Source organism: Plecotus auritus (assembly GCF_963455305.1).
Source record: "Plecotus auritus genome assembly, chromosome: 10".
NCBI lineage: Eukaryota > Metazoa > Chordata > Mammalia > Chiroptera > Vespertilionidae > Plecotus > Plecotus auritus.
This window is the reverse complement of record NC_137785.1, coordinates 4,341,266-4,367,789: the sequence shown is the minus strand read 5'-3', so window position 1 is coordinate 4,367,789 and position 26,524 is coordinate 4,341,266. Positions and strand designations below refer to the sequence as shown.

The following is a 26,524-nucleotide window of genomic DNA, read 5'->3' as shown; positions in this document are numbered from 1 at the left end:
TACACTCTCTCTCTCTCTCTCTCTCTCTCTCCCTCCCTCTCTCTCTCGGTTCGTTTCTGGCTCTCTGGAGAACCCTGAATGACACAGAGTAAAATCAACTATTTGGGAAGCAAACATTTAAATGCACTAGAGAGGAAGGTTTTTGTTTGATTGCCTTTTTTAAAAAAAAAATCTTCATTGATTTCAGAGAGGAAGGGAGAGGGAGAGAGAGAGAGAAACATCAATGATGAGAATCATTGATTGGCTGTCCCCTGCGCCTCCCCCAATGGGGATCAAGCCCAATCGGAATCGAACCGGGACCCTTCAGTCCGCAGGCCAACGCTCTATGCACTGAGCCAAACCAGCTAGGGCTGATTGCTTTTTTTGTTAATCCCCACCTGAGGATATTTTTCCCATTGATTTTTTTTATTATTATTGATCTCAGAGAGGAAGGGAGAGGGAGATAGGAACATCTATGATGAGAGAGAGTCATTGATTGGCTGCCTCCTGCACACCCCCCACTGGGGATCAAGCCACAACCCAGGCATGTGCCCTTGACCGGAATCAAACCCGGGACCCTTCAGTCTGCAGGCCGACACTCTATGCACTGAACCAAACTGGCTAGGGCTCCATTGATTTTTTTAGAGAGAGTGGAAGGGAGGGAGACACATAGATGCGAGAGAGACAAGAGAGACCCATAGGTGGGAGAGAGACCCATGGGTGCGAGGGAGACCCATGGGTGCGAGGGAGACACATTGATTGGTTGCCTCCCGTGCGAGCCGCAGAGCCCCAGCCAGGTCGGAATGAACCTACAACCCGCCCTGCCCTTGACCTGGGATGGAACCTGAGACCTTTGAGTGCGGGGCCAATGCTCTAACCACTGAACCACCGGCCAGGGTACCGAAATGCACTGCGCACACACGCCCCGCCAGAAGGATGTGCAGCGGCCGGCTCTGATGCAAGGCGAGGGGCTGCAGGTGGTAAGCACACACTGGGGTGCCCACCCCTCACCTGGGCGGCTCAGGGAGCCCCGGGCCCATGAACACGCAGGTGGAAACCCCAACCTTCCCAACAGAGACCCTGAGCCTGGGAGTCAGGAAAACATCTGTTTATTCCAAAAATACCAGCTTGCAGCTCAGCTGGCTGTCCTCACCAGGACCTGGGGGGGAGTCCGGTGCCGGTTAGGGGGTGGGAGGAGGCAGCGCTGGGGAGGGTCTTCTGGTCCAGGACTGTTTATCTTCCTGTCTCTGCACCGCCCCCCGCTGCCCACCATCGGAAGGGCAGGGGTGCGTGTGCGTGTGCGTGTGCATGTGCGTGTGCGTGTGCGTATGGGAGCATGGGAAGACTCAGATGGCGAGGCCCCGGCTCCAGAGGCATCAGGGGATTTGGCGGGACACGCCCACCTCCTCACCTCCTCGGGCCTCTCCTCACTATGGCTTATTTGAGATAAGAGGCCAGAGCCGCAGAGTTGAGGCGAAATAACTGGAGTCCAGAAGAGAGCAAGTCGAGGGGGGCATACAAAAGCTGCAGGGCCCGGAGACCCCCAGTTGGGGGCGGGGGGAGGGCTGGAGAAAGCTGAGTGCTTGGGGGTGGTGAGCAGAGGGGCGGCTCGGGGAGGAGCAGGTGCTCAAGCTGGCTCTTTCTGGGGGAAGTCACAGTCTGCTCAGGGCCCCCAGCATGGGGGGGGGGCCCTGGAAGGGATGAGGAGTCCGCGGGAGTGGCTGTAAGCATGGCGTTGAAAACTGGCGCTGGGCCTAGGGAGGTGGGGGTACCGCTCCCCGTGTTCCCTCAGTGTGTGTGGGAGCCAAAGGCCGAGTAGGGATGAACTGAGGTGCCAGTACTGGGGGCAAGGGGAGACGGAAGGAGGAGGGAACGACCCAGAGGAGGGAAAATAGCCCCTCCCACCTCGCCCTGGGGGCTGGGGGAGGGGGCGTGTAGCCCTTTAAGAGTAGGGGAATGGCTGCTCCCCCACAGCATGGCTATGTACAAAGAAAACGGGGGGGGGGGGGCAAATTGTGCAGTGGGTGTTGGTAAATTGGGTGCGCGGGGGAGATGAAGGAGAGAACGCTGGGATGCTGAGCGCCCCCCACAGATGGCGTGGGCGATGGCATGGCCGTCCAGCTGTGCCTGCCCCAGGATCCGGCGGACAGAGGACATCACTGACGGCCCCGGGCGTTAGCAGCTGTCGCCCAGCCCCCAGGAGTCTGTGAGGAGGGCGTGGCCCAAGCCAGGGGAGTGCTGCTTCCGGTGGAGGCCCGGTAAGAGGGACTGGGCCGGGGGCAGTGACGTTACCCAAGGGCTGGGAAGCTCACCCCCTCTGGTGAGAAGAGGCCGCCATGTCGACCCTGTCACCAAACAGATAGTTGGGTGAAGGTCAATGAGATATGGGGGGGGGGTCTGGATGCCTTCACCAGAGGGGTAATGGGGGGCAGTCAAGGCCAAGTCTGTGGTGGGGTTGATGCAGGCATCAGCCCAAGCCTGGAGTGAGGCAGTGACATCATCAAGGAGGGCCAGCGTAGGGAAGGTGTCATCGGAGGGGGTCCCTACTCTACTCTCGAGGCAATGGGAGAATGGCGTGTGTTGTCCCAGGTTCCCATGGGAACAGCGGTCGGTGCCACATGACCCAGAAGACAATTGAAATACAGCTGTTGCAGGACTTGACTCCCAAGATGAGGGGTCCTGGAAGATGATCCAAGGTTGAAGTGCATCCTGGTAAATGATGGCACCACTGGGTGTCCTGGATCCTGGGAGATGATGGCAATGGCGGTGGTGGGTCCTGGGAGGTGATGGCATGGCGGTGGTGGGTCCTGGGAGGTGATGGCATGGCGGTGGTGGGTCCTGGGAGGTGATGGCATGGCGGTGGTGGGTCCTGGGAGGTGATGGCATGGCGGTGGTGGGTCCTGGGAGGTGATGGCATGGCGGTGGTGGGTCCTGGGAGGTGATGGCATGGCGGTGGTGGGTCCTGGGAGGTGATGGCATGGCGGTGGTGGGTCCTGGGAGGTGATGGCATGGCGGTGGTGGGTCCTGGAAGATGATGGCATGGCGGTGGTGGGTCCTGGGAGATGATGGCATGGCGGTGGTGGGTCCTGGGAGATGACACTATTGCGTGTCATGGGTCCTGGCTCTCACGGAGCTTGGGGGTGACACCATGACTGCATTGTAACCTGGGAGGTGGTGACACCATGGCCAGGGTGGATTCTGGGGCATGAAGACATTATGGTTGACGTGGACCCCGCAGGTCGATGACACCACAATTACGGGGGCTCTGGGGAATGGTGGCATCATCAGGCCTAGCGGGTCTTGGCAGAAGATGCTGCCATCAGCCACAGTGGCTTCTGGAAGGCAGTGACATCGGTGGTCACGGTGGACTCTTGGAGACGAGACCCCACCAGCTGCGGGGAATCGCGGGGAGGACGACACAGTGGTTGTGGAGAATCATGGAAGATGGTGACGCCACTGGCCACGGGGAAGCTCTGGAGGAGGTGACCCTGCATGGTCATGGTGCCTCCTGGAAGAGGGTGATACCGTAGTTGTGGTGCATCCTGGGAGATGCAGATGCCATAGGTCATAGGAAATGACGTCACCAGGCATGGCACGCATTTGACCCCAGGCGCAACGCCATCATGAGTGGTGGAAGTCCTGTGGTGCGAGGATGTCGTCAGCAAGATAAGTAGCAGGCACCCCCCCTCCCCGGCCCCAGCAGGAGGCCAGGGCCTTGTTGACAGAAGCAATGATGTCTCTAGTATGGCAGAGAGAGTGACACCGGCCTTGGGGACACCTCTGGGTCTCAGGACTCCAAGAGGCTGGTGGGCCAGAAGAGCCTCCATGAGCGCAGAAGCCAGCCTGGGCGTGCCGGCCTCCGGGAATCACACAGGAGGTGACATCACTGCACAGGCTGGGACCCCGCCCAACCTCCCCTTAGAGGGAGCATCTGGTGGGGATCCCGCAAGGCATGTCACTGGGGCCAGGGGAAGTCACGGTGGGACAAGGCAGAAACTGGTGACACCATCACAGGTGATGGCCCCCCAGAGCGGGCAGTGTCTCTGGTGATGACATCAGAGCATCGGGACCCAGCCTCAGACGGGAGTGGGGGTCCTCATTGCAAACAACTCGGAGACAGACCGTCACCTCTGGGGAGACCTTTCTAGATGGGGCAGCCTCCCCAACGATGGCATGCCCTCTGGTGACATCTCAGGACTCCGGGCACGCCCTGCCTCCTCGTGGCATGGCAGCAGCAGCGAGGGGTCTCACGGCGGCCCCTCAGAGCCGGCGGGGCCTGGGGGTGACATCACAGAAGGGCTCTCAGCTCTGGTGATGGACCCCCTGGAAGAGGCACGGTCCCTCAGATGATGTCATCGGGCAAGGCACCTTCTCTGGTCGTAGCATCACAGGAAGGAGGCGAGTCCTGTGATGACGTCATGGAAAGGAGGCCTTAGTCTAGGGAGGACACACTGGCGGGGCTTCGAGGCTGGCCCTGCCGTGCGTCCCAGCAAGATGGCTTTGTCTGAGTGATGACGTCATGGGCAGAGGCATCTTCTCTGTAGGAAAGGGTTTTCCTGCGGATGATGATGTCAAAAGAGGCCTCTGGGGGCCAGAGATGATGTCACAAGGGCGAGACTTGTCTCTGAATTGCCATCACAGGAAGGAATGCTTGTCTCCAGGGATGACGCCATAGGACGAGGCATTGTCTCTGCCATGACATCACAAGGAGGAAGTCTGTGATGACGTCATGGAACATGGCCTCTAGGGATGACCTCAGGGCTGGGCCTCTTCCCCTGCCATGGCCTCATGGGAAGGTTTGGCCCTGGTGTTGACATTGTTGCCAGCGACAACCTCACCGGCAAGCCTCTTCCTCTGCGATGACGTCATGGGAAGGAGGTCTTGCCTCAAACAGTGACATAGGAGGAGGGATCTCAGCTGCTGTGACATTCCAGGAGGTGGCCTGGTCTCCGGTGAGTCCATTCAAAGCAGTGTCATCAGAGGCAGCCGCCTGGGCCGCAGGCGGATCTGGTCCGGGCCCCTGGGGTGTGTCTGGGATCCAGGCTGAGCGGGGGGGAGGGGAGGGGCCCCGCCGGGCCGCAGCCCGCAGCCCCGCCCGGCCTCAGACAGTCACCTCGTTCTTGCTGGCGGTGCGCAGGTGCTGCGGCAGGTGGTGGCCGGGGATGAACTGCAGCTGCTCCAGCGTGCCCTGGCGCTGGAAGGGCGGCCTGCCGGCCAGCGTGCCCCCGCCCCCCGCGTCCGCCAGCCAGGCGGGCTGCGCCGCGTGCAGGTGGTGGTGGTGCGCGTGCAGGCCGGGCGGCGGCAGCCCGTGCAGCGGCGTGGGGGGCCCGCCGGGCCCCAGCAGCAGGTTGGAGTGGGAGGCGGCCAGGCCGGCGCGGGCGGCGGACTCGGGGGGCAGCCCGGGGCTGCGCGGGGGCGACAGCAGGTGCTCGCGGCTCTGGCGCAGGGCCTCGGGGGACGACAGCAGCAGGTGCTCCTGCGACACCAGGCGCGCGCGCGGCAGCGTGAACTCGTAGCGCGAGCGGCCCCCGTCGCCCAGCAGGTGCTCCTGGGACATGACCCGCCGCGGGTTGGGCGCGGGCGCCAGGCCCAGCTCCTCGGGGCCGCCCCAGCCGTCCATGCGGTAGCCGCCCCCGGTGCCCGGGCGCCGCAGCGTGTGCAGGGGCAGCGTCCCGCGGGGCACCTCCCCCAGGTGCCAGCGCTTCAGGTAGGCCTCGTCCAGGTCCTTCTCGGCTGGGAGACGGGAGAAGGGAAGGGGGCAGAGGTCAGCCCCAGCCCGCCCAGCGCCTCCCCTCCCCCGGCTTCCCTACATCCCGCGCCCCCGCCCCGCGCTGCACCCGCACCCCCACCCCCACGGGGACCCTCAGGTCATCAGCCTGGGCAGGGGCACAACTTAATCAGAACCACCAGGATAGCGATGTGACCAAAACAGACTCCCAGGCCTCCTGCCAGGCGGGGCGGGTAGACGCGGGGACTTTTATTTTGCCTCCCAGTAGCTCTTTGGGGAGCAGAACCCAACGCCTGCTTTTGAGGGAGCACTCCCCGCCCCCCGCCCCCATCCCGCAGCAGTGCTTTCTGTGAAGTCAATGTTATGGGTAGTGACCAGCCTTTTGAAAAAATGAAATAGCGCCCTGGCCAGGGTGGATCAGTGGTTAGAGCTTTGGCCTGCCTACCCGAGGGTCTCGGATTCGATTTCTGGTCAAGGGCAGGTGCCCCGGTTGGGGGGTTCAATGCCAGCCCCCAGCTGAGGTGCGTGTGGGAGGCAACCAATCGATGTGTCTCTCACACCAATGTTTCTCTCTCTCCCCCTCCCGTCCACTCTCTCTGAAAATCAATAGAAAAAAAAAAAAATCCTCACTCCGGGGGTGAGGATTGAAAAGCACAGAAGATTCTATTCACCAGAAGGCATCCCCCATCAAAAGGGAGGGATGGTGAGTGCTGGTTCACGTGTTGATTTCAGTGGTGTGTGTGTTGCTGAAATGTTAACGGATGAAGTGACACAGTCCCTGAGATTTGTTTTAAAATGGCCCACGGAAAGATGCGATGGGGGGAGGACAGGATAATCAAGTGTTGATCATTGTTCAAGGTGGAGGATGGGAACATGGAGGTTCACCTGACAATTTTCTCTCCTCTTGGGTATGTTTGAAATGTTCCTTTGTAAAGAGAATTTTAAGCCCTAGCGGGGTTGGCTCAGTGGATAGAGTGTGGCGGCCTGAGGACTGAGGGTCCTGGGTTCGATTTTGGTGAAGGGCACGTGCCCGGGTTTCGGGCTCAATCCCCAGTGTGGAGCATGCAGGAGGCAGCCAGTTGGTGACGCTCCCTCCTCATTGATGTTTCTGCCTCTCTTTCCCTCTCCCTTCCTCTCTGAAATCAATAAAAAAATATTACTAAATAAAGAGAATTGTAATGAAAATTTATTTGAGCCAGAGGATACATCTAGAAGCAAGATCTCAACAGATTGAGATAAATTCTTCCAAAAATGTTCTTAATAACAAGTTCCAACACTTCCCTGTATTTAAAAGTGTGCAAATATACATGTATCTTGTGGGCCATAATGTTAAAAGCATCGCTTACTTCGCTCTCAGTTTAAAATGTTTGGAGGGGCGGGCCATTGAGCCAGAAATAGCCAACAGAGTCACAGCGAATAGTTCAGGGGTGAGTGTGACATTATTTGGGCTGATGGGACCCACGCCTGGGATTGTTGCTGGAATCATTGGAGGAGACTTTTTTTTAAAATCCTCACTCGAGGATATTTTTCTATTGATTTTTTAAGAGAGAGTGGAAGAGAGAGGGAAAGACAGAGAGAAACACCCATGTGAGAGAAACACATCGATTGGTTGCCTCCTGCACGGGCCCCGACCAGGGCCCAGGCCAGGGAGGAGCCTACAACCGGGGTATGTGCCCTTGACCGGAATCAAACCCGGGACCCTTCACTCTATCCACTGAGCCAAACCGGCTGGGGCTGGAGGAGACTCTTTTCTGCTGGTTGAATGGCAACCTGAAAATTCTCAGGTCACTGTTTGCAGCCAATGGGGGGGGGGGGGGGGGCGGATATCTGCCTGCAAGAAGCCAGCCCACTATTTAGCAGAGCTGAGAGTTGTACAATCCTGGAGACAGCTTCTGAGCACCTGGATCCAGCCACGCCTGAAGCTCCTGACCCATTCTCAAGCTCACTCAGTTTACCTGTGTGTGTGTGTGTGTGTGAGAGAGAGAGAGAGAGAGAATGCATGGGTGCATGTGCTTAAAGTCTTATTTCTGTTCATTGCAAATGCAAGTCCTGATAAATAAACTAGATCCTGGGGTGGTACACCATGAATTTACATTTTAAAAAGCTCCCCAGGTAATTCTGATACAAATGTGCTTCCGGTAATTCCGGAACGTACGTGGAGAGGGAAGCTCTAAGTCTAAGCCATTAGAAAGCTGTTGGACCACTGTCCGCGGTCCTGAACCTCGGCCCGGGCCCTGACCCCGCCCTTCCGGGGACTCACCCAGCCTCTTGAGGGAGGAGTAGCGGTTGAGTTCGGATTTCACCGCAGCCTCGTAGGACGGGGGCAGATGCGAGAGGTTGTGGAAAGACCGAGAGCAGGACAGCGTGGAGTAATGCAAGTTGGGGCTGGGAGGTGGGGCGGCCCTCCAGTCTGGGGCAGAGAGCACAGCTGGGGTCAGTCCGGCCCCTCCTACCTCAGACCCAGCAGTCCAGCCCCCAGCCCCTCCTCCCTCAGACCCAGGAGCCCATGCCCCCAGTCCTCCTCCCAGACCCAGGAGCCCAGCCCCCAGCCCTCCTCCCTCAGACCCAGGAGTCCAGGCCCCCAGCCCCTCCTCCCTCAGACCCAGGATCCCAGGCCCCCAGCCCCTCCTCCCTCAGACCCAGGAGTCCAGGCCCCCAGCCCTCCTCCCTCAGACCCAGGAGTCCAGGCTCCCAGCCCCTCCTCCCTCAGACCCAGGAGTCCAGGCCCCCAGCCCCTCCTCCCTCAGACCCAGGAGTCCAGGCCCCCAGCCCCTCCTCCCAGACCCAGGAGTCCAGGCCCCCAGCTCCCTAGGGAGTTATATGTCTGGGATCCAAGCCCCTCAGAGCTCCCGCTGACCAGGCTGTCTCAGCCCACGCCAGGAGACGGCTCTTTGCTGGGGAAGGAGGACACACCGCAGGAGGAGGTGCAACAGGCCCTGGCTCAGCACCCACTGGGTGCCCTGCCCCAGGCTGGGGGGTAGACTCCTGCATCTCCCCACCCACTGGGTGGGAGAGAGACGGTCACTTCCGGTGTCCACATGGGAAAGGGAGGTTGGCTTGGTTACCTGGCTGGACTGTGAAGGCAGGCTCACAGGGCCTCCCACCCGCTCCGTCCCAGGCACCCGCTCGGGTGCGCTCAGGAGCGGAAGGAGAGGGGCCCTGTGTCCCCAGCCCGGCCCTGGCGCCTACCCAGCGTGGTGGCGTGGTGCTTGGGGCTGTCCACGTTGAGGTGCAGGTAGTTGTGGTGCAGGTTATCTGTGGGGACCAAGAGTGAGGTGGCATCACCACATCGCCCACTCCCAGCAGGCACTGTTCTACCCAGCTCTGGCCCCACCTGCTCCTGGATCTCAGCCGTGACCTTCCTCGCCCTCCTGGATCATCACACCAGCCTTCTGGCCCCTGGCCAGCCATGCCCAAGGTCAGCCCCACCACGGTACTCCTACACCCCACCTGCCGCTCTGCTGCCCGGCACTCTTCCCACGTCTCGGCACCACCCACCCGGGACAGTCTAAGCCGGCCGTGGCATTTGAGGCCTGCATGGCTTGGCCCCAGTCTCATCCCCGTCCCCCTCCTCCCAGGCCACACTTCTCTCTGGCGCCTGCCTCAGTCCACTCAGGCCCACCACAGGCCCTTTGCACCTGCTGTTCTCTCTGCCTCGGAACCCTGCCTCCCCTTCTTTGCCTGCAGAACTCCCACTCATCCCCCAAGAGCCGGCTCAAATGTCTCTTATTACTGCTCCTCGGACCCAGCTCAGGCCTGTGCTTCTCAGCCCGGACCATCCTCCCAGCCTCTCCCCTCCACAGAGCAGAGCTCCCCCCACTTCTGACTTTGCTCTAAACTCCTCTGTGGCTACCCATGGCCCTCAGGACAGCCTGGCACTCAAGGCCCTTCCTCACGTGTCTGTGTACCCTGTCCCTGGCCTCCACCCCGAGCTCCCCCCCCCGCTCAAGTAACTCCCCTCACCCTCCGGGCCCCGGCGGAAGCTGCCTTTCCTGGGGCGCCTCCCTCCTCCAATCAGACCCTTCCAGCCAGGTCCAGTCCCTGAGGTACTCCCGGTGAAATCTATACGCATAAAACCTGAGCGACCCTTAGCTGTGACGCACACTGACCACCAGGGGGCAGACGCTCACTGCAGGAGCTGGGCCCTGGTGGTCAGTGCGCTCCCACAGCCAACCTCCCGCGGTCCCTCCCCACAGCAGGCCGGTGAGGCCGAGGAACCCCACCCGTGCACGAATTCGTGCACCGGGCCTCTAGTGTAAGAGTAACAACAGCTCTGAGACCCTCACCACAGTCCTACAGGGAGCGCTGTGTGCTCCTCATCTTATGGGTGAGGCACGGGCTTGCCCAGGTCACACAGCAGCAGAGCCAGGATGCCAACCCCAGTGGTCTGCTCCCTTCTCCCCCCCAAATCCTAATTCATCAGTTGGGCGCGTCCTGGGGTGCTGTGGGCTGCTGGGTGGTCTGACACGGAGTTTGTCAAGCTCAGGGGCTGAGAGTGTCTAAGTCTAAGTCACCCTGGTGTCCATGTGCCCACCCAAGGGTGTCCACAGGAGGCAGGGAGGGGTTCCCACTCCTCCACTCACCTTGGAGGCTGCGGCTGGGGGCGGGGCCACGAGGATGGGGCGGGGCTACAGGGATGAGGGGCGTGGTCAGAGGCCCCGCCACAGCTCCCAGGTCCCACTCACCGAGATTGGAGGGCTTCATGGTGTTGTAGAGGTTCTTGGGTGTCCTCGGGGCCATACTGTCGGGACCCCCGACCCCCGGGGTCAAGGAGCTGCTCCGTGCCCGGTCCGGACGGGTCCCGGGTCCCGCCTGATGCCTCAGAATGTCCACCAGAGCCCTAGAGGGGGCAGAGGGATGGTCAGTGGCCCGAGGATGGGGGCGCGGGAGGGAGGACCCGGCTTCTTTCCCCTCCCTATTCTCACCTTTGGGGGCATCTGTCAACTCAGCTCGGTTGGGCTTCTCGCCTTTGGCCACGCCCCTCGCTAAGGGCAATCTGAGCTCTGTCCGCCCAAGGGTTCCTGGGACCACACTTCCTGCCTGACGCGCCCCTTCCCCATCCATCGGGACCCCGCCCACGTCCCCTCCCTGTGGCCCCGCCCCACCGTGGCCTGGGAGCTCAATCCTGTTTCTTCTGCAGCTTCCCCGTGGGGACAAAGGGTGCCCCATTCACCCAGTTCTGCAGGCCCCAGATCTTGGGACCACTCTGGGTTTCTCTCTCTCTCTCCCTGCCCTCACGTTCCTCAGCGAGTTTGCGGATCCGACCTCCACAGTAGCTCCCACATGGCACTACATGTCACCACCTGGGCTGCTGCCAGCACTCCCTCTCACCCGGATCCTCGCTACCGTCTCCTGACGGGTCTCCCGCTTCCGCCCTTGTCTCCCCGCACAGCCTGAGCTCAGGACCCTCGGTGCTCCCCCAGCGCCCCAGAATTAACCTCCACCTCCTCTCGGCTGAGCTGGCTCCTTCGCTGTCCTGCAAACGCCACCCCAGGGCCTTTGCACGCACTGTTCCCTCGTTCCCTCTGTCTGGGATGCTCCTTTCCTTCAAGTCTGCTCGGAGCGGCCTTTTCTGGCCACTTCGTATAAAACACCCCCGCCCCCCCCAACCCAGCCCCTCATTCTGCTTTATTTCCTTCACAGCGGTTGCCAGTCACTAAGAGGATATTGCATATGTGTTTGCTTGCTTACTGTCTCGGGCACTAACTTTCATGACAACCGTAGCCAGCGTTTACCGAGGGCCTTCCGTGGGCCAGGCCTCGACGCGAATCAACCCAGTTCATCTTCCTTACAGGCCGAATGGGTGGGGAGCATTGATTAGCCCCGTGGTGCAGACGAGGAAACCGAGGCACAGACGGGCTAAGCAAATTGCCCGCCCACACAGCCCACAGGCAGCAGGCCTTCGTGGGGAGCCGGGCTTACCCATCAGGGCAGGGGCCTGGTTTCGTCCGCTCGTGCATCCCCAGGTCCTGGCCCACAGAAAGCGCCCAAGGAACATTTGTTGAATGAATGAGGCGTGAGCCTCCCCCATTCAACAGCCACCACGCCCCCACCCCGCAGCCCCGCCCTCCCCGATGGCCCCACCTGCCATTGCCCAGGCCCCGCCCCAGGCTCCTACCCTTCTGCCGGAGCGCGCACACACCTGGGCACGTTGATATCCCGGTGCGCCCTGGGCGCACGGGACGCCTTGCTGAAGGCCACTTTGGCTCCGACGCCTACGGCCAGGGCGAAGCTGATGACCCCGCACACTACGTAGGCCGTGCTGCCCCCGGGGCCCTCGCCCCCACGCATCCCGTTGCCCCCTGCCCGGCCCCCTTCCAGCCACCCGGCCTGGCCGGGCCCGGGCCCCCCGCCCGCACCCCCGGCGCCCCCGGCGCCCCCGGCCATCGGCGGCGGCGTGGTGGCCCAGCGCGGCGTGTCGTAGTTGGAGCAGGAGGCCTGCGCCAGGCGCATGTGGCGGTGCTCGCAGCAGAAGCGGTAGTGGCAGGTGCCGCAGCAGAAGCGGTAGGAGCCGGTGCTGCAGTTAAAGGTGGCGTCGTACTGGCCCATGACGTCGTAGTAGCCGTGGCAGAGCTCCGCCGGAGGGGGCGCCCGCGCCGCCGCGCCCGAGCCGCTCGCGGGGCCGGTCTTCGTGCCATTGGCGCCCGCGCCCGCCGCGCCCCCGCCGCCCGTCAAGGCCCCGGTCAGGCGCCGCAGGTGCGCCAGCAGGGCGGGCAGCGGGCCCGGGGGCTCTGCGCTCGTGGCGTTGGACGGGCGCGCCCCGGCCTGGCCGGCGGTTGAGGCCAGGAGCAGGAGGGTCCCGAGGAACAGGAGGGCCGGCATGGGGTGCGCAGGAGGCTGGACGGGCCGCCAGGCTGAGCGGAGAACCGAGGCTGGAGCGGAGGGCGGGAGAGAGGTCCAGAGGCGGGCAAGTATGGAGACGGGTGGCCAGAAAGGATGAGAACGGAGGGCGAGGGGAGGTAGACGGAGGGAGACAGAAAGGATGAGTGGAGCGGAGAGGCATGGGCCCAAGGTTGGGGGACCCACGGGCAGTGGAGGTGGGGCGCACCGGGCAGTGGAGGTTGGAGGGGGGGGGGCCGAACAGAATGATCCATGATAAGGGTGGATGGAAAGGATCCACAGGAGTGATGGATGGGAGAAGAGATTGGGAAGGAGGCATCAGACGGTGGACAAGAAACAGGACGGATATGACGGAAGTGAGCGATGGAGAGGAAGAGGGCAGATGCGGTGAGAGAGGAGGGGCGAGGTTGAGGGGGAGGGGATGAGGGAGACAGGAGCGAGGGGTGTGGGTGGGGGAGGCGGGGGAGAGAGAGACTGCAGTTGAGAAGCTGTTTGTAGACCAGCAGGTGGGGAGAGGGCGTGGGATCCTGGGTGGGTGCTGCTGGCCTACGGGGCCTGCTGTTCAGCAGCATCCAGACTAGGCGCGCATCCCCGCATCCTGGCAGACAGGATGCCTCCAGGCACCGCCAGATGTCCCGGGGCACAGCTGTCCCCGCGGAGAACCCCTGGCTTAGACCCCTCTGGTCCTCAGTCCCCCCACATGCTTGTTTCTTTCCCTGAGCCAGACCTAATAGTCAGGAGATGTCAGGCGTCAGTGTGTGTGTGTGTGTGTGTGTGTGTGTGTGTGTGTGTGTCTCCCTCTCTCTCTCTCTCTCTCTCTCACTTCAAATGAGACACCAACGTTCCAGCAGGTCCCTCATTTGCCTGAGCCTCGCGGCGTCCAAGCCGTGGACACGGCGGGGAACTCGGCCTCAGGGTGTCACCACCCACAGGACAGAGAGGACCTAATCCCACACAGAGGAGTCCTCCCCGCAGCGCCCCGTGCACCCGGCAGCGTGGATCCTCCATTGGCTGCGGGCTGCCGCCGGTGGTGGGGTTAGGGCTAGGGTTAGGGTTAGGGTGCTGGGCAAGGGTGCCACCCACCTGCGCACCACAGCCGCGGGGAGCCGTGTAGGGCGGGCCCATGCCTCACCTGTGGGAAGGCTCCGGAAGGGCCCCAGTGCCTGCTCAGTCCTCCTCCCCCCCCATCCCGGGCTTCATGGACACACATTCTCCCTTTGCTGACAGATCCCATTGCACATCTGTGCTCACACCCAGGGACACAGCTCCAGGCCACTGACAACACACACACCTCACGCCTCCCAATGCACGCAGGGCAGCACCTACTGGTGGGAAGGGGACACACACCCAGGGCCCGACTGAGTGGCCATCAGACCCGGGATACAGGGGACCGAGTCTGCCCCTTAGCTCATACAACAGAACTCACACGCACGGCACAGCGCGGGGCACCCTCACAGCGTCCCAGACACAGCACGCAAGGACCCCCGTGGCATCCTGAGGGCCCATCCTCTCAGCACACCCGGCCCCACGTGGACACAGCCACGCATGTCGGCGTGTTCAGCCCCCAGCACGCAAGACCGGGACACAACTCAGACCCAACCATGACACGCCGGGGCCACACACAGCTCAGGAACATGGGCAAGGACCTGCTGAGCCAGCTACACACGATGGACACGCAGCCACACTCACCACAGTCATGCAAGCTTGGGGTGCACACACACACACGTGCACACACACCCTCACCCAGTGGAGGAGATTTTGGAAGCAGGCATGTGACACCCCCCCACACACACACAACTGCACCCCTGCCCCCATCCCTGCTCTCTCACCCCTGCTCACTCACACACACACTTTTCTCCTCCACAGGTGGAGAGGAGGGCCCCCCACAGCCCCATCTCCCCACTCCCTGCACCTTGCATGCCCAGCGGCTCAGGGCCAGAGGTCTGCTGGGCCCCCCACCCCCTCAGGCCTAAGTGACATAGATGGATGGACAGAGATAAGGGGAGCCAGCTGGAGGATGGGGGTCCCCCAGCCAGCCCCACTGGTCCTCGCACTCTTGCAGACCCCCCCCTTCTCCACCTGCCACCCTGCACAGCACTTTGCCCCAACCTCTGGCCCCACCCCCTCCTGCCCTGCTGGCTGGAGGTGGGAGCCAGGGCTGGGGGGCTGGGGGGGCAGATGAGTTGACTGGGAGGAGCCTGGAGGCAGTGATTAGGAGGACAGGGAGAAGGACCTCGGGAGGGGGGACAGAGGCCCCGAGAGGGGGACAGAGACTCAGAGAAAAAGCGAGCACTGGCCTTGGGGAGCTGGGCGCTGGAGGGGGTCTGCAGGGGGCAGCGGTGGGTGCTGAGAAAGAGGCGGGGGCAGGCGGACGAAGCACAAGGGGTCCGAACGCCAAGGAAGGGGGTGAGGGTGGTTTGGGGCTGGGAGATGGAAAGCTGCCAAGAGGAGGCGGATCAGCAGGTGGGGGAAGTGGAGGGAGAAATGGAGGGGTCCTGGGGGGGTTCTGGGGGAAGTGGAGGGAGAAATGGAGGGGTCCTGGGGGGGTTCTGGGGGAAGTGGAGGGAGAAATGGAGGGGTCCTGGGGGGGTTCTGGGGGAAGTGGAGGGAGAAATGGAGGGGTCCTGGGGGGGTTCTGGGGGAAGTGGAGGGAGAAATGGAGGGGTCCTGGGGGGGTTCTGGGGGAAGTGGAGGGAGAAATGGAGGGGTCCTGGGGGGGTTCTGGGGGAAGTGGAGGGAGAAATGGAGGGGTCCTGGGGGGGTTCTGGGGGAAGTGGAGGGAGAAATGGAGGGGTCCTGGGGGGGGTTCTGGGGAAGTGGAGGGAGAAATGGAGGGGTCCTTGGGGGGGTTCTGGGGGAAGTGGAGGGAGAAATGGAGGGGTCCTGGGGGGGTTCTGGGGAAGTGGAGGGAGAAATGGAGGGGTCCTTGGGGGGGTTCTGGGGGAAGTGGAGGGAGAAATGGAGGGGTCCTGGGGGCTTGCCGCCCCCACTCCCCCGCCCCCCCGTGGAGGCGGGGACTGAGGGAGAGAAGGGAACTCTCTGAGGCTCACACCACTCCGCAACGGCCCAGACCCCGTCCCTGCAGCCCCGTCCGCAGCCCCCCAGTCCCTGGGCCTCCGGGTGGCCGTGTCTCCTGGTCCATCCGCCGCGGGGCGGCCTCTCTAACGGGATGTGCCCTGGGTCTTGGTCTCTCTGCGGGTGTCTAGACGCGTCTCCTCGCCCGCATCTCTGCGTCTCTGTCTCGTCCCGCGGCTGCGCCTCTCGCCATCCCTTCTCTGAGTCGGTTTTCTGGCCACCAGCATCCCCCCTGCCCTCGGCTCCCCTCCCATCTGTCTCTCTGTCCTGTCTCTGTGTCTCCGGGTCTGCACGTGCCCGTCTCTGTGCCTCTCTGATCCCACGTCTCTGCCTCTTCCCCAGGTTTGCTGTCTACAGATCTCTGTCCCTATGCATGTCTCTGTGTGTCCCCCCACCCGGACCCCCAATCTCCCTCCCAGTCCCCCTACTCTCCCTCGGCCCGGTTTGGAGCAGCGGGTAGGGGGGCGCTGCGGAGCGAGCTGTGTTCCTAGCGCAAAATAGACTCCTGTTGCCATGGCGACGCGAGCGCGGCCTCCCGGACGCGAAGCTTCTGGCTGGGGGGTGAAGAGGGGGGGACACCTGGATCTGGAAGGCGGGGGCCAGGGGCGCCAACGCCGGGTCTCAGGGGCTGCCGGAGGAAGGAGCTAGGACTTCTAGGTCCCTGGGGAGGGGGTTGCTGGGTGTTCTGATGCGCGCTCCCCAGCTTTCTTGGGGGGGGGGGTCTGGGTTCGGGGTTAGTGGGCTCTGGTTCCCCAGTGGGGGCGGACCGACTGTGAGCTCTGATGCCTAGGTTCTTGGGGGACTCAGGTTGCCTTCTTAGGTCCCCAAGGTTGCGGATGGATGGGGACCAAGGACTGCGAATCTCAAGGGGTTGAGGGGCCTTGATGGGGGGTGCGGGGATCAGTAGAATCCCGACTCCCAGATTTCTAAGAGAGCTGCAGAATTCCGAGAGCCCCCATGTGGATCCCCTGCCTCCTGCGTCTTAGGGGCGCAGGGACCACTCAGATAAAGGTGTCTGTCCTTCTTCCCATCCGTCCATCCGCATGCCAGTCTCTTCCTTCCTCCCGTTCCCACGACCCCGTGCCTCAGTTTCCCCCTCCGCACCGGGTGCGGTCGCGCTCACCTCACTTTCCGATGCGGGACCCTTGGGGATTCTGGGGTGGCGGCGGCGTGGGGGCCCGGCCGGGGGAGGCAGCGCGAGCGCGTGTCTGCAGCCGCCGGGCTGGGCGTGCGCGCTGGCGGCGTGCGGGCGACCCTGCCGGCACTTCTTTTCCAAGCAGATGTGATAGGGCCAGCCCTCGCCTTTTCCTGGCGCCCGCTGGTAGCTGTGAAGAGGCACCTCCCCCTCTCCACCTGCTGGGGACCCCTCTCCCCGCCACCCGCAGCCCCCAGTCGCCCCCGGGATAGCCCCCAAATCCAAGAATGGTTTGGTCCACAGCCACATCGGTGTTTATTCTGCGAGCCCAGGTCCCACACAGCCCGTGACACTCCTTCCCCCTCCCCTTCCCAACCCTTGAAGTGGCCCGGGGCCGAGCCCCGCCTCTAATTCAGCTCAGCCAACGGCCATCGGTTTCCAGGAGCTCATTTGCATTTCCGGGAGCTGCCGCCCAATAGCAAGACAGCACCCGCCTCCCCTCCCGAGGGGCGGCACTCCCGGTGGACTGCACCACTCTTGGGATCCAAGGATGGGGGAAAGCGCTTCCACCGAGGCCCGGGTAACAGGAAGGAGGGAGGTCTCCCCTCTGTGCGGAGTGGGAGTTCAGCGGAGGAGGGGGTTCTGGCCTTCGAAGAGGCCGAGCAGCCCGCTGTCCGGGGCGGGCTCCTTGATGATCTTGTGGATCTGCAGAGGGAGGAGGGTGTCAGGAAGGATCCAGGGTCCCGGTTTCCAGGGCAGATCTGAGGGACACTGCCCCCTCTTCTCCTTTGCCCTCCTGGCAGCAAACGGCCAAGCCAACCGCTCCCTCTTCTCAGAACTTCTCCTGGGGCCTCCCTCTCACCGCCCACCCGAGTTAGCTCTTGATCACCTGCCATCTGCCTGCTTTGCTGGCCTGGGCTGCTAAGAGCGATGGGCTTGGCCCTAGCTGGTTCGGCTCAGTGGAGAGAACATCAGGCGGTGGACTGAAGGGTCCTGGGTTCGATTCCAGTCAAGGGCACGTACCTCAGTTACAGGCTCTATCCCCAGAGCATGTGCAAGAGGCAACCAATCAGTGTGTCCCTCTCACATGGATATTTCTCTCTGTCTCTGCCCCTCCCTTCCATGCTCTCTGAAAATCAATGGACAAATACCCTTTGCTTGGGATTAACAGAAAGAGTGATGGGCTTTGTCTCGGCGCTCGTCTATACTTTCTTCTTAAGTCATCTCAACTCTCCCAACTCCCGAACCCAGCCCGCGCCTTGCCCTCTCCACTCCAGACTCATTTATCCACCTGCCTCTTGGATGCTGGTTGCCACCGGACCTCTCTGACTCTCAGTCCAGCCCCTCAGTAGGTACCAGCCCGGAGCCCCACCCTGGGTGCCTTCTCCCAAGGCCCCACCTTGCACTCACCAGTGAGCCCCAAAGGCCTGCGGAAAGCAAACAGAAAGGGCAGAGCCCACATCCTCACTGCATCCACGTTGGCTTCCCTTGGTCCTGACACCTGCCCAACTGAGGCTCCCTTGCACCAGCCCCCGTGGCTGTGGCTGCCCCTCGCTAAAATCCCCAGACCTTGAGGACACGGCCTGGCTTCCCCCGCCTCCCCTCCCCACACTCCCCCAGCACTCAGTGCCTGATACAGTCCCTGGATGAGGCAAGTCCAGTCCCTCATGCTCCCCCCCCCCCCCGCCCCCGCCTCCGCCAGGCCTTTGCCCCAGCTGGTCCCTCTGCCAGGAGCACTTTCTGGATGACTGGCTGCTCCTCCCCCTGTAGGTCTCCACTTCAAGGGGGCCCTCCCCACCCCCCAAGGGCCTCCCTGCTGCTTACTATCTTGTTTCTCACACTCTCCTCAAGTTCCCTTCCCAGCGCCAGGCCCCAGGCCCCAAGGTGTGAGGGGATACTGACTGGCTTTTGCTGTTGCCCCAGGACTTGTCCCAGGGGCTGGCACATAGTAGTTGCTCAATAAAGGCTCAGCAGAACTAAGAGGAGAGGAAAGGGCAGAGCGCAGAGGGACAGGGATGTCAAATCCGGGCATGTCCTGCCTGTGCTCCTGCAGGCCCAGGGCGGGCACAGGCCCAGGGCGGGAACCACCCGGTCAGGCCTGCGTACCAGCAAAGCCCCTGGGAGGTGGGCGCGGAGGCTGGACCTGAGTGCCAGTGGCCGGAGGAGGGGAGCGGTGGAGGGTCCAGAGGCCCCACCTCCAGGACCCCTGCTGGACCGTCCTTTCCAGTGTCTGCCTGGCACCCTCCAGGCCTCAGTCACCTCCCAGGCTTCCTAGACCACCCTGTGCAAGCCCCTCGCTGCCTTCTCTCTCTCTCTCTCTCTCTCTCTCTCTCTCTCTCTCTCTCTCTCTCTCTCTCTCTCTCTCTCTCTCTCCCAGTCCTCACTGCCCACCAGCAGCTTCTCTTATTGATTTATGGTTGACGGGGTGACTCCCCAGGAGAACTGAGCCCCCTCTGGAGGCGGCAGCCTGCTGTGTTCCAGGATGTGTATGTTCCCGGATGTATTGCGAAAAGACGTGGTGGGCGCTGAGGAGACATTTGCCAGGTGCATGGAAGGTGGGGGATTGGGAGCCAGTACCTCCTTGAACTGGGGGTGCGCAGCGTCACCCACAAGTTGCAGAATGAGTCCTTCGCTGGTGGAGAGGAAGGCGCCGCTCTGTCGCATCCGGGCAAGTGCCACCAGGCGGTCCACCTGGCTGCAGGGAGAGAGGGGGTGTCAGCCCTGTGGCCCGACACCCGGGCCCCTGGCAAAGTGGGCTCTTCCTGGGAGCCCCGTCCACACCCCAGGTGAACCACCCCTCGGGGGTCCCTCTCACCTGCGGGAGGAGCAGGCGTCCACCACCACGTGGACCTGCAGCCCCCGATCCAGGAGGTCCAGGGCTGTGTTCTGGGGGCAGAGAGAGGTCAGGGCCAACCCCAGACAAGAACAGGGGTCCCGGGTGGGGGACTGGGATACTGGGATGCTGCGATGGGATGAGGGAGCTCAGAGCAGGGCAGAAGCCCCACCCCCACCCCCCTGGTTACAATGGGGTCCTAGAGCAGCATGGGCACCCCAGCGGAGAGGAATCCCGAGTGAGGGTCACATCAGCTCAGGAGGGGTCAGGGGTCAGGCAAGGGGTCAGGCTGGGAGCAGGCGGGGTTCTGAGTGAGGAAAGGCTGTCCCTTTTAGGATGGGGAGATTTCAGGTGAGAGGGGTTCCCGGGGTCAGCTGCGGGTCTCACCAGGATGCAGGCCTGAGTCTCGATGCCGCAGAGCAGCACGGAGCGCAGCTGCGGCCGCGCGTCCAGCTCCTGCCGCACCACGGGCACCATGCTGAAGCAGGTCTTGGGCAGGGGCTGCAGGCCCGCGGCCCCCAGCTCGGGCACCGTGGGGCCCAGGCCCTGCGGGTACTGCTCCGTCAGCACAGCTGGCACCTCCAGCAGTCGGGCCACCTGTGCCGGGAGGGGGACAAAGGCCTGAGCCTGAGGGAGGGGGCTGGAGCCCCAGTCTGCGGGAGGAGAGGGCTGGATCCCAGGTCTGAGGGAGGAGGGGCTGGATCCCAGATCTGAGGGAGGAGGGAGCTGGATCCCAGATCTGAGGGAGGAGGGGCTGGATCCCGGATCTGAGGGAGGAGGGAGCTGGAGCCCCTGGTCTGAGGGAGGAGGGGGCTGGATCCCCTGGTCTGAGGGAGGAGGGGGCTGGATCCCCTGGTCTGTGGGAGGAGGGGGCTGAAGCCTGGTCTGAGGGAGGAGGGGCTGGATCCCCTGGTCTGTGGGAGGAGGGGGCTGGAGCCTGGTCTGAGGGAGGAGGGGGCTGGATCCCCTGGTCTGAGGGAGGAGAGGGCTGGATCCTCTGGTCTGTGGGAGGAGGGGGCTGGAGCCTGGTCTGTGGGAGGAGGGGGCTGGAGCCTGGTCTGTGGGAGGAGGGGGCTGGAGCCTGGTCTGTGGGAGGAGGGGGCTGGAGCCTGGTCTGAGGGAGGAGGGGGCTGGATACCCTGGTCTGAGGGAGGAGGGGGTGGATCCCCTGGTCTGAGGGAGGAGGGGGTGGATCCCCTGGTCTGAGGGAGGAGGGGGTGGATCCCCTGGTCTGAGGGAGGAGGGGGCTAAATCTCCGTCTGAGGGAGGAGGGACCAGTACCTTGAGCATGCGGGCGGCCACAGAGACGATCTGGGGGAAGTAGGCGATGTGGCGGAACTTCTCCTGCATGTCACACAGGAAGAGGATGGTCGACCCAGGGAGGACCCGGCCCAGGCTGGGCTTGGCAGCCGCCATGACCTGAGGGAGGGCAGGGGGCGGCCGGGGTCAGGCGGGGGGTGTGGTTTCCCTGCACGCCAGGGCTCCCTGTGCCTAGACCTTGAACCCAATCCCGTCCTCCCGCAGTTCGCACCTGCTGCTCCCAGGGCTGGAGCACACCTTTCTATTTTGTTTAAAATATTTTTACTGATTTCAGAGAGGAAGGGAGAGGGAGAGAGAGAGACATCGAAGGTGAGAGAGAATCCTGGATCGGCTGCCTCCTGCACGCCCCCCACTGGGGATGGAGCCCACAACCCGGCCGGTCGGTGCTCTGACCGGGAATCGAACCGTGACCTCCTGGGTCATTGGTCGACGCTCAACCACTGAGCCACGCAGATTGGGCCACTTCTTTTTTAACGTGTGTGTCCTCTTCAGCCAGGAGGTCACGGTCCCCCTCCTGGAAGTCTCCTCAGACCCTGTCCATCCCCAACACCCCAGACTCGCTCCCCCCGGAGCCCCGGGCAGCCTCCTGCCCTCAGGCCGTGTGTGAGGGGGTCTGCCATCCCCATTACCAACAGTGCCACTGCACCTCAGGCTGCAACGGTGACCCTCACCAGCCCCAGGGCGACGCTGGGCCCTGAGCAGGGATGTGACCTGCACAGGGGGCGGGACGTGATTCGGAGGGAGAAGAGCGGGTTCCCTTGGGCTGCCCCCCTCCCTCCTGGAGACCTGGGTGGGCAGAGGGGTGGTGCTCTGAGAGCCTTCCAGGCGGCTCCCCACCGTGGCCTCGGAAACTCAGCTCACCCAGGTGTGAGCAGCCAGCTAACTGCTTCCGGGTCTAGAAAGCAAGGCCGGCGTGGCTCAGTGATTGAGCATCAACCTACGAACCAGGAGGTCCCGGTTCGATTCCCAATCAGAGCACAGGAGAGGGTTGGGGGCTCCATCCCCAGAGGGCAGGAGGCAGCCGACCCACGATCCTCACATCATTGATGTCTCTCTCTCTCTCCCTTCCTCTCTGAAATCAATAAAATATCTATATATATATATATATATATACATATTTTTTTAATATATATTTTTATTGATTTTTTACAGAGAGGAAGGAAGAGGGATAGTTAGAAACATTGATGAGAGAGAAACATGGATCAGCTGCCTCCTGCACACCTCCCACTGGGGATGTGCCCGCAACCAAGGTACATGCCCTTGACCGGAATCCAACCTGGGACCTTTCAGTCCGCAGGCCGACGCTCTATCCACTGAGCCACACCGGTTAGGGCAATACAAATATATTTTAATAAAACAAGCAGTAAGCGGTTCAAATGGCAAATCTGATGCCATGGGAATTTCATCTCAAGAAAACACAGTGGGCCCTAACGGGTGTGGCTCAGTGGATAGAGCGTCAACCTGCGGACTGAAGGGTCCCGGGTTTGATTCCGGTCAAGGGCATGTGCCTTGGTTGCGGGCACATCCCCAGTGGGAGGTGTGCGGGAGGCAGCTGATCGATGTTTCTCTCTCATCGATGTTTCTCACTCTCTCTCCCTCTCCCTTCCTCTCTGTAAAAAATCAATAAAATATAAAAAAACAAACCCAAAGAAAACACAGTGGAATGGGGACGCCCTCCAAACCCAAACCACACCAAGTTCACGAACGGCACAGTCGCAGCCATGACTGGCGCTGGGGTGTCCGGGAGCCTGGTCTGTCCTGGCGGGGCCGGGAGGGGGCTCCGGAGGGAGTGAACAGAGACAGGGACAATCTTTCTGAAAAGACAAAAGCTGACCCTGGGACTCCCCAGGCCTCATGCGCCCCCCGCCATGCCGGGGTCCACCGCGGCCCCGCCTGGCCATGGCCCACCTCGGCCCATGCGGCTCCCTCCACTCGAGTCGCTCTAAACGCCCGAGATCAGGGTCTTGGTTATGTAAGCTCTGGCACATCCACACTGTGGGACTCTGAGCAGCCAGGACAGACTACAAGGGAACCCTTTAAGTAACAATACGGAAAGGTGTTCAAAAGATGGCAACAGTGGAGGGCGGGGGGTGGGGGGGTGGGGGGGGCGGGCAGAACAGCCTGTGCTAGTATACCAATGCTCCCATTTGTGTCCCCAAAAAAGAAGGGGAAAAAGAATGTGTTCTGCTGCTATGTATAGCTGCTCCTGGCAGGCACGGAAGCAGCAGGGGCTTGGGGGGAGACGGGGGGCGGGGGGGGGGGGGAGCGGGGAGGACAGGTCATGGAGGGACAGTGCCAAGGCCTGGTTCTCCCTGTGCTGGTCCTTCTGAGTGTTGGACAGTGCGTAACAGGTTGTGTGGTCGGGGATAAATCGGCGCCGGAAGAGATCCACATCAAGTGAGAACTCAGCTGAAACCAGTTTGGCTCAGTGGATAGGGCGTCAGCCTGCGGACTGAAGGGTTCTAGGTTCGATTCCGGTCAAGGGCATGTACCTTGGTTGCGGGCACATCCCCAGTGGGGGGCGTGCAGGAGGCAGCTGATTGATGTTTCTCTCTCATCCATGTTTCTAACTCTCTATCCCCTCTCCCTTCTTCTCTGTAAAAAATCAATAAAATATATTTTAAAAAAGTGAGAACTGCCAAAACCGGTTTGGCTCGGTGGATAGAGCGTCGGCCTGCGGACTGAGGGGTCCCGGGTTCGATTCCGGTCAAGGGCATGTACCTTGGTTGCGGGCACATCCCCAGTAGGGGATGTGCAGGAGGCAGCTGATCGATGTTTCTCTCTCATCGATGTTTCTGACTCTCTATCTCTCTCCCTTCCTCTCTGTAAAAAATAAATGAAATATTAAAAAAAAAAAAAAAAGTGAGAACTCAGCCAAACCTGCCCGTGGCATTAACATTATGAAAATGCTTATCCTCGGGGCGGGCAGTGGCAGAGGGGGGCGGGGGCTACCGGGGTGGGGGGTGCTAGACCTGTAAATCTGGATGTGACTCTACACCAGAGCGCTCACTGTGTGTGAAGGTATTTCAGCTGTGTATGGGTGATTTGGCCATTTTCTTGCCTATATGGTATCCTTCCATTTAAAGTCTTCAGCATGTAAAATAAAATGGGGGAAAGTAAAATAAAATGGGGAGGCCCCGCTGGGTGCGGGGGGGCTGGACTGGAGGCCGAGGCCAGGGCGGAAACTGGGACTGGGGTCCCCGGGGGCACGGGTGAGGCAGCGGCACAGAGAGGAGGGTGCCTGGCTGCGGGACAAGGGAGGGGAGGAAGACCCCCAGGTTTCTGGCCCATGGCTGGCAGGGCCTGCGGATTAAATTGGGGACCTAGACAGGGAAACCGGTTTTGGGGAGAAGACGAAAAATTGGGGGAGGGTGTGTGTGTGAATGTGGAGAGGTGTGAGCTGGAGACAGATTTGGGGGTGCTGTGGGGGAGGGACAGGACGGTCCAGAACGGACCTCTGCGTGGGGGGAGCCCAAGGCTGGAAGAGGAGGGGCAGCCCGAGGTGGGCAGCAACTTAGGGGGACAGGTGGGAGGCTGCTTGGATCCCCACGAGGCCTTGGGGGCCCCAGCCCTGCAGGGCGGACGTCCTGGCTGGGTGACTTTGGGCAAGTTTCACGCTCTGTCTGAACCCCAGTTTCCTCCTCGGAGGAAGGGGGGTCAAACCCACCCACTCCGTAGGAACGAGGGGAAATGTGTCCCGCGACGCTGAGAGGGCGGGAGCGACCCGCGGAGGGTTCGAGAGCCCGGCCAGCCTGGGCACGGGGCGTCCGGTTCCCACCTGCGAGGCGGGAAGGTCGGTCTCCCCCCCCCCCCGGGAGGGGCGGGGCCTTCCCGGAAGGCGCTGGGTTCGAGCCCAGCCCTCCGCCCTCCGCAGGTGAGTCCGGGAGTCACTCACCTTTCAGGGCCCGGACTTTCGCCGCCAGGGCCTCCCCCCGCCGCGTGCCCAGCCCGGGTCACCGTTTGGCAGGGTCGCGACACATGGCCCAGCCCCCTCGCCGTCGCATCCCGCTCCCTCTGGCCGGGTCGCCCAATCGGCGCTCTCCGAGCTCTGCCCGGCCCCCGCGCCTGGCCAATCCGCAAGCGCCGCTGGTTGTCAGTCCTGAAAGCGTGATTGGCCCACGCCGAGGGGCGGGAAGCCAGCATCTGACCAATGGGTGGCTAGATAGGGCGTGAGTGGCGGGCCCGGGGGCGGAGCAGCGCGCTGAGCGCGGAGAAGCCTGACTCCAGCTGGGAGGTGGGTGGCGGCGGCCGCCGCGCTGTACAGACCAGACCCCGGAGGTTGGGAGAGGGCGGGGGGCTGCCCAGGGCGAAGGAGGGCCTGGAGTTCCAACCCCGGCCTTCTTGTCTGGACAGAAACTTACAGCGACCCAAGCACTTTCCAGCAAAAGGTTAAAAGCGCGATGAAGTCTGGAGCTTAAGATCCTCCCCACCCTGGCCGGTGGTTCAGTGGTTAGAGCGTCAGTCCCAGCACTGAAGGGTCTCGGGTTCGAGTCCAGGTCAAGGGCACGTACCTAGGTTGCAGGCCCGATCCCCGGCGCCGGTCGTGGCACGTGGGGGCGGCTACCAGTCTCAGTCTCTCTCACATGATGTTTCTCTCTCTCCCCCCCCCCCATTTCCACTCTATCTAAAAGCAGGTGAGGATTAAAAGACAAACAAAAAGGATCCGCCCCACCCCTACCCCCCTCAGTCTGAGTTCTCCGCAGCCTCAGTTTCCCCATCTGTACAGCACCTGCCTCCGAGGGTGGTGGTCAGAGTATGTAGACTGTTTGCTTGGAAATGGGGTTGAGAGGGACAGAGAGAGAACTTCCCCTCATTCTTGGAATAAAATCCAAATTACTCCTCCTTCATGGCCTGCCTTTGCCAACCTCTTCCCCCTCACCTCTCCCCCCTCACCCCTTCCTCGCTCCACTCCAGCCCCGCTGGCCCCGCTGCTGTTCCCCAAGGCTCCACCCCAGGGCCTTTGCGTGTGCCATTCCCGCTGCCTGGAACCCAGACCTTGGCATGGGCAGCTTCCTCTTTGTCTTTCAAGGCTTTCCCTGACCACCTGGTGTCCGATACCACTCGGGAAAGTCCAAGGTTTATCTTCTTCAGAGCCCGAATTCCGATCTGAAATTGGAAATTCATCTCGCGCTTAAAAAATGTATGCACAGCCCTAGCTGGTTTGGCTCAGTGAATAGAGTGTCGGCCTGCGAACTGAAGGGTCCCGGGTTCGATTCCAGTCAGGGGTATGTACCTTGGTTGCAGGCATATCCCCAGTAGGGAGTGTGCAGGAGGCAGCTGATCGATGTTTCTAACTCTCTATCCCTCTCCGTAAAAAATCAATTAAAAAAAGTTAAGAAAAAAAAGATAAATAAATAAATAAATAAAAATGTATGCACAGCCCTAGCTGGTTTGGCTCAGTGGATAGAGCATCGGCCGGCAGACTGCAGGGTCCTGGGTTCGATTCTGGTCACTTGCCCGGGGGGTGGGCTTGATCCTCAGCCTGGGTCGTGCAGGAGGCAGCCAATCAGTGATTTTCCTCTCATCATTGATGTTTATATATATATCCTTCTCCCTTCCTCTCTGACATTAATAAAAAATGTATTTTAAAAAAGTATGCATGTTGTCCTAACCG

The 26,524-nt window shown here is 61.8% G+C and overlaps 2 protein-coding genes across 3 annotated transcripts; both read right to left on the bottom strand.

Moving 5' to 3' along the window:
* Positions 1–1,071: 1,071 nt before the first annotated feature.
* SHISA7 (shisa family member 7) lies at positions 1,072–16,878 on the bottom strand. Of its 2 annotated transcripts, XM_080645786.1 has the most exons (6): positions 16,746–16,878; positions 11,826–12,579; positions 10,393–10,547; positions 8,897–8,962; positions 7,968–8,117; positions 1,072–5,712 (listed from the first exon to the last, which is right to left on the bottom strand). In XM_080645786.1, the coding sequence occupies exons 2-6, from the start codon at positions 12,527–12,529 to the stop codon at positions 5,081–5,083; spliced, it is 1,707 nt and encodes a 568-aa protein (XP_080501912.1). In that variant the 5' UTR covers positions 12,530–12,579; positions 16,746–16,878; the 3' UTR covers positions 1,072–5,080. The 2 variants fall into 2 exon arrangements, with proteins under 2 accessions (XP_080501912.1, XP_080501911.1); XM_080645785.1 differs by lacking the exon at positions 16,746–16,878 and having other exon boundaries at positions 11,850–12,562.
* Positions 16,879–17,046: 168 nt separating this feature from the next.
* Positions 17,047–24,950, bottom strand: ISOC2 (isochorismatase domain containing 2). The gene is made up of 6 exons (XM_080645787.1): positions 24,806–24,950; positions 20,872–21,009; positions 19,978–20,187; positions 19,573–19,643; positions 19,335–19,452; positions 17,047–17,462 (listed from the first exon to the last, which is right to left on the bottom strand). The coding sequence occupies exons 2-6, from the start codon at positions 21,004–21,006 to the stop codon at positions 17,382–17,384; spliced, it is 615 nt and encodes a 204-aa protein (XP_080501913.1). The 5' UTR covers positions 21,007–21,009; positions 24,806–24,950; the 3' UTR covers positions 17,047–17,381.
* Between the last annotated feature and the right edge of the window lie 1,574 nt (positions 24,951–26,524).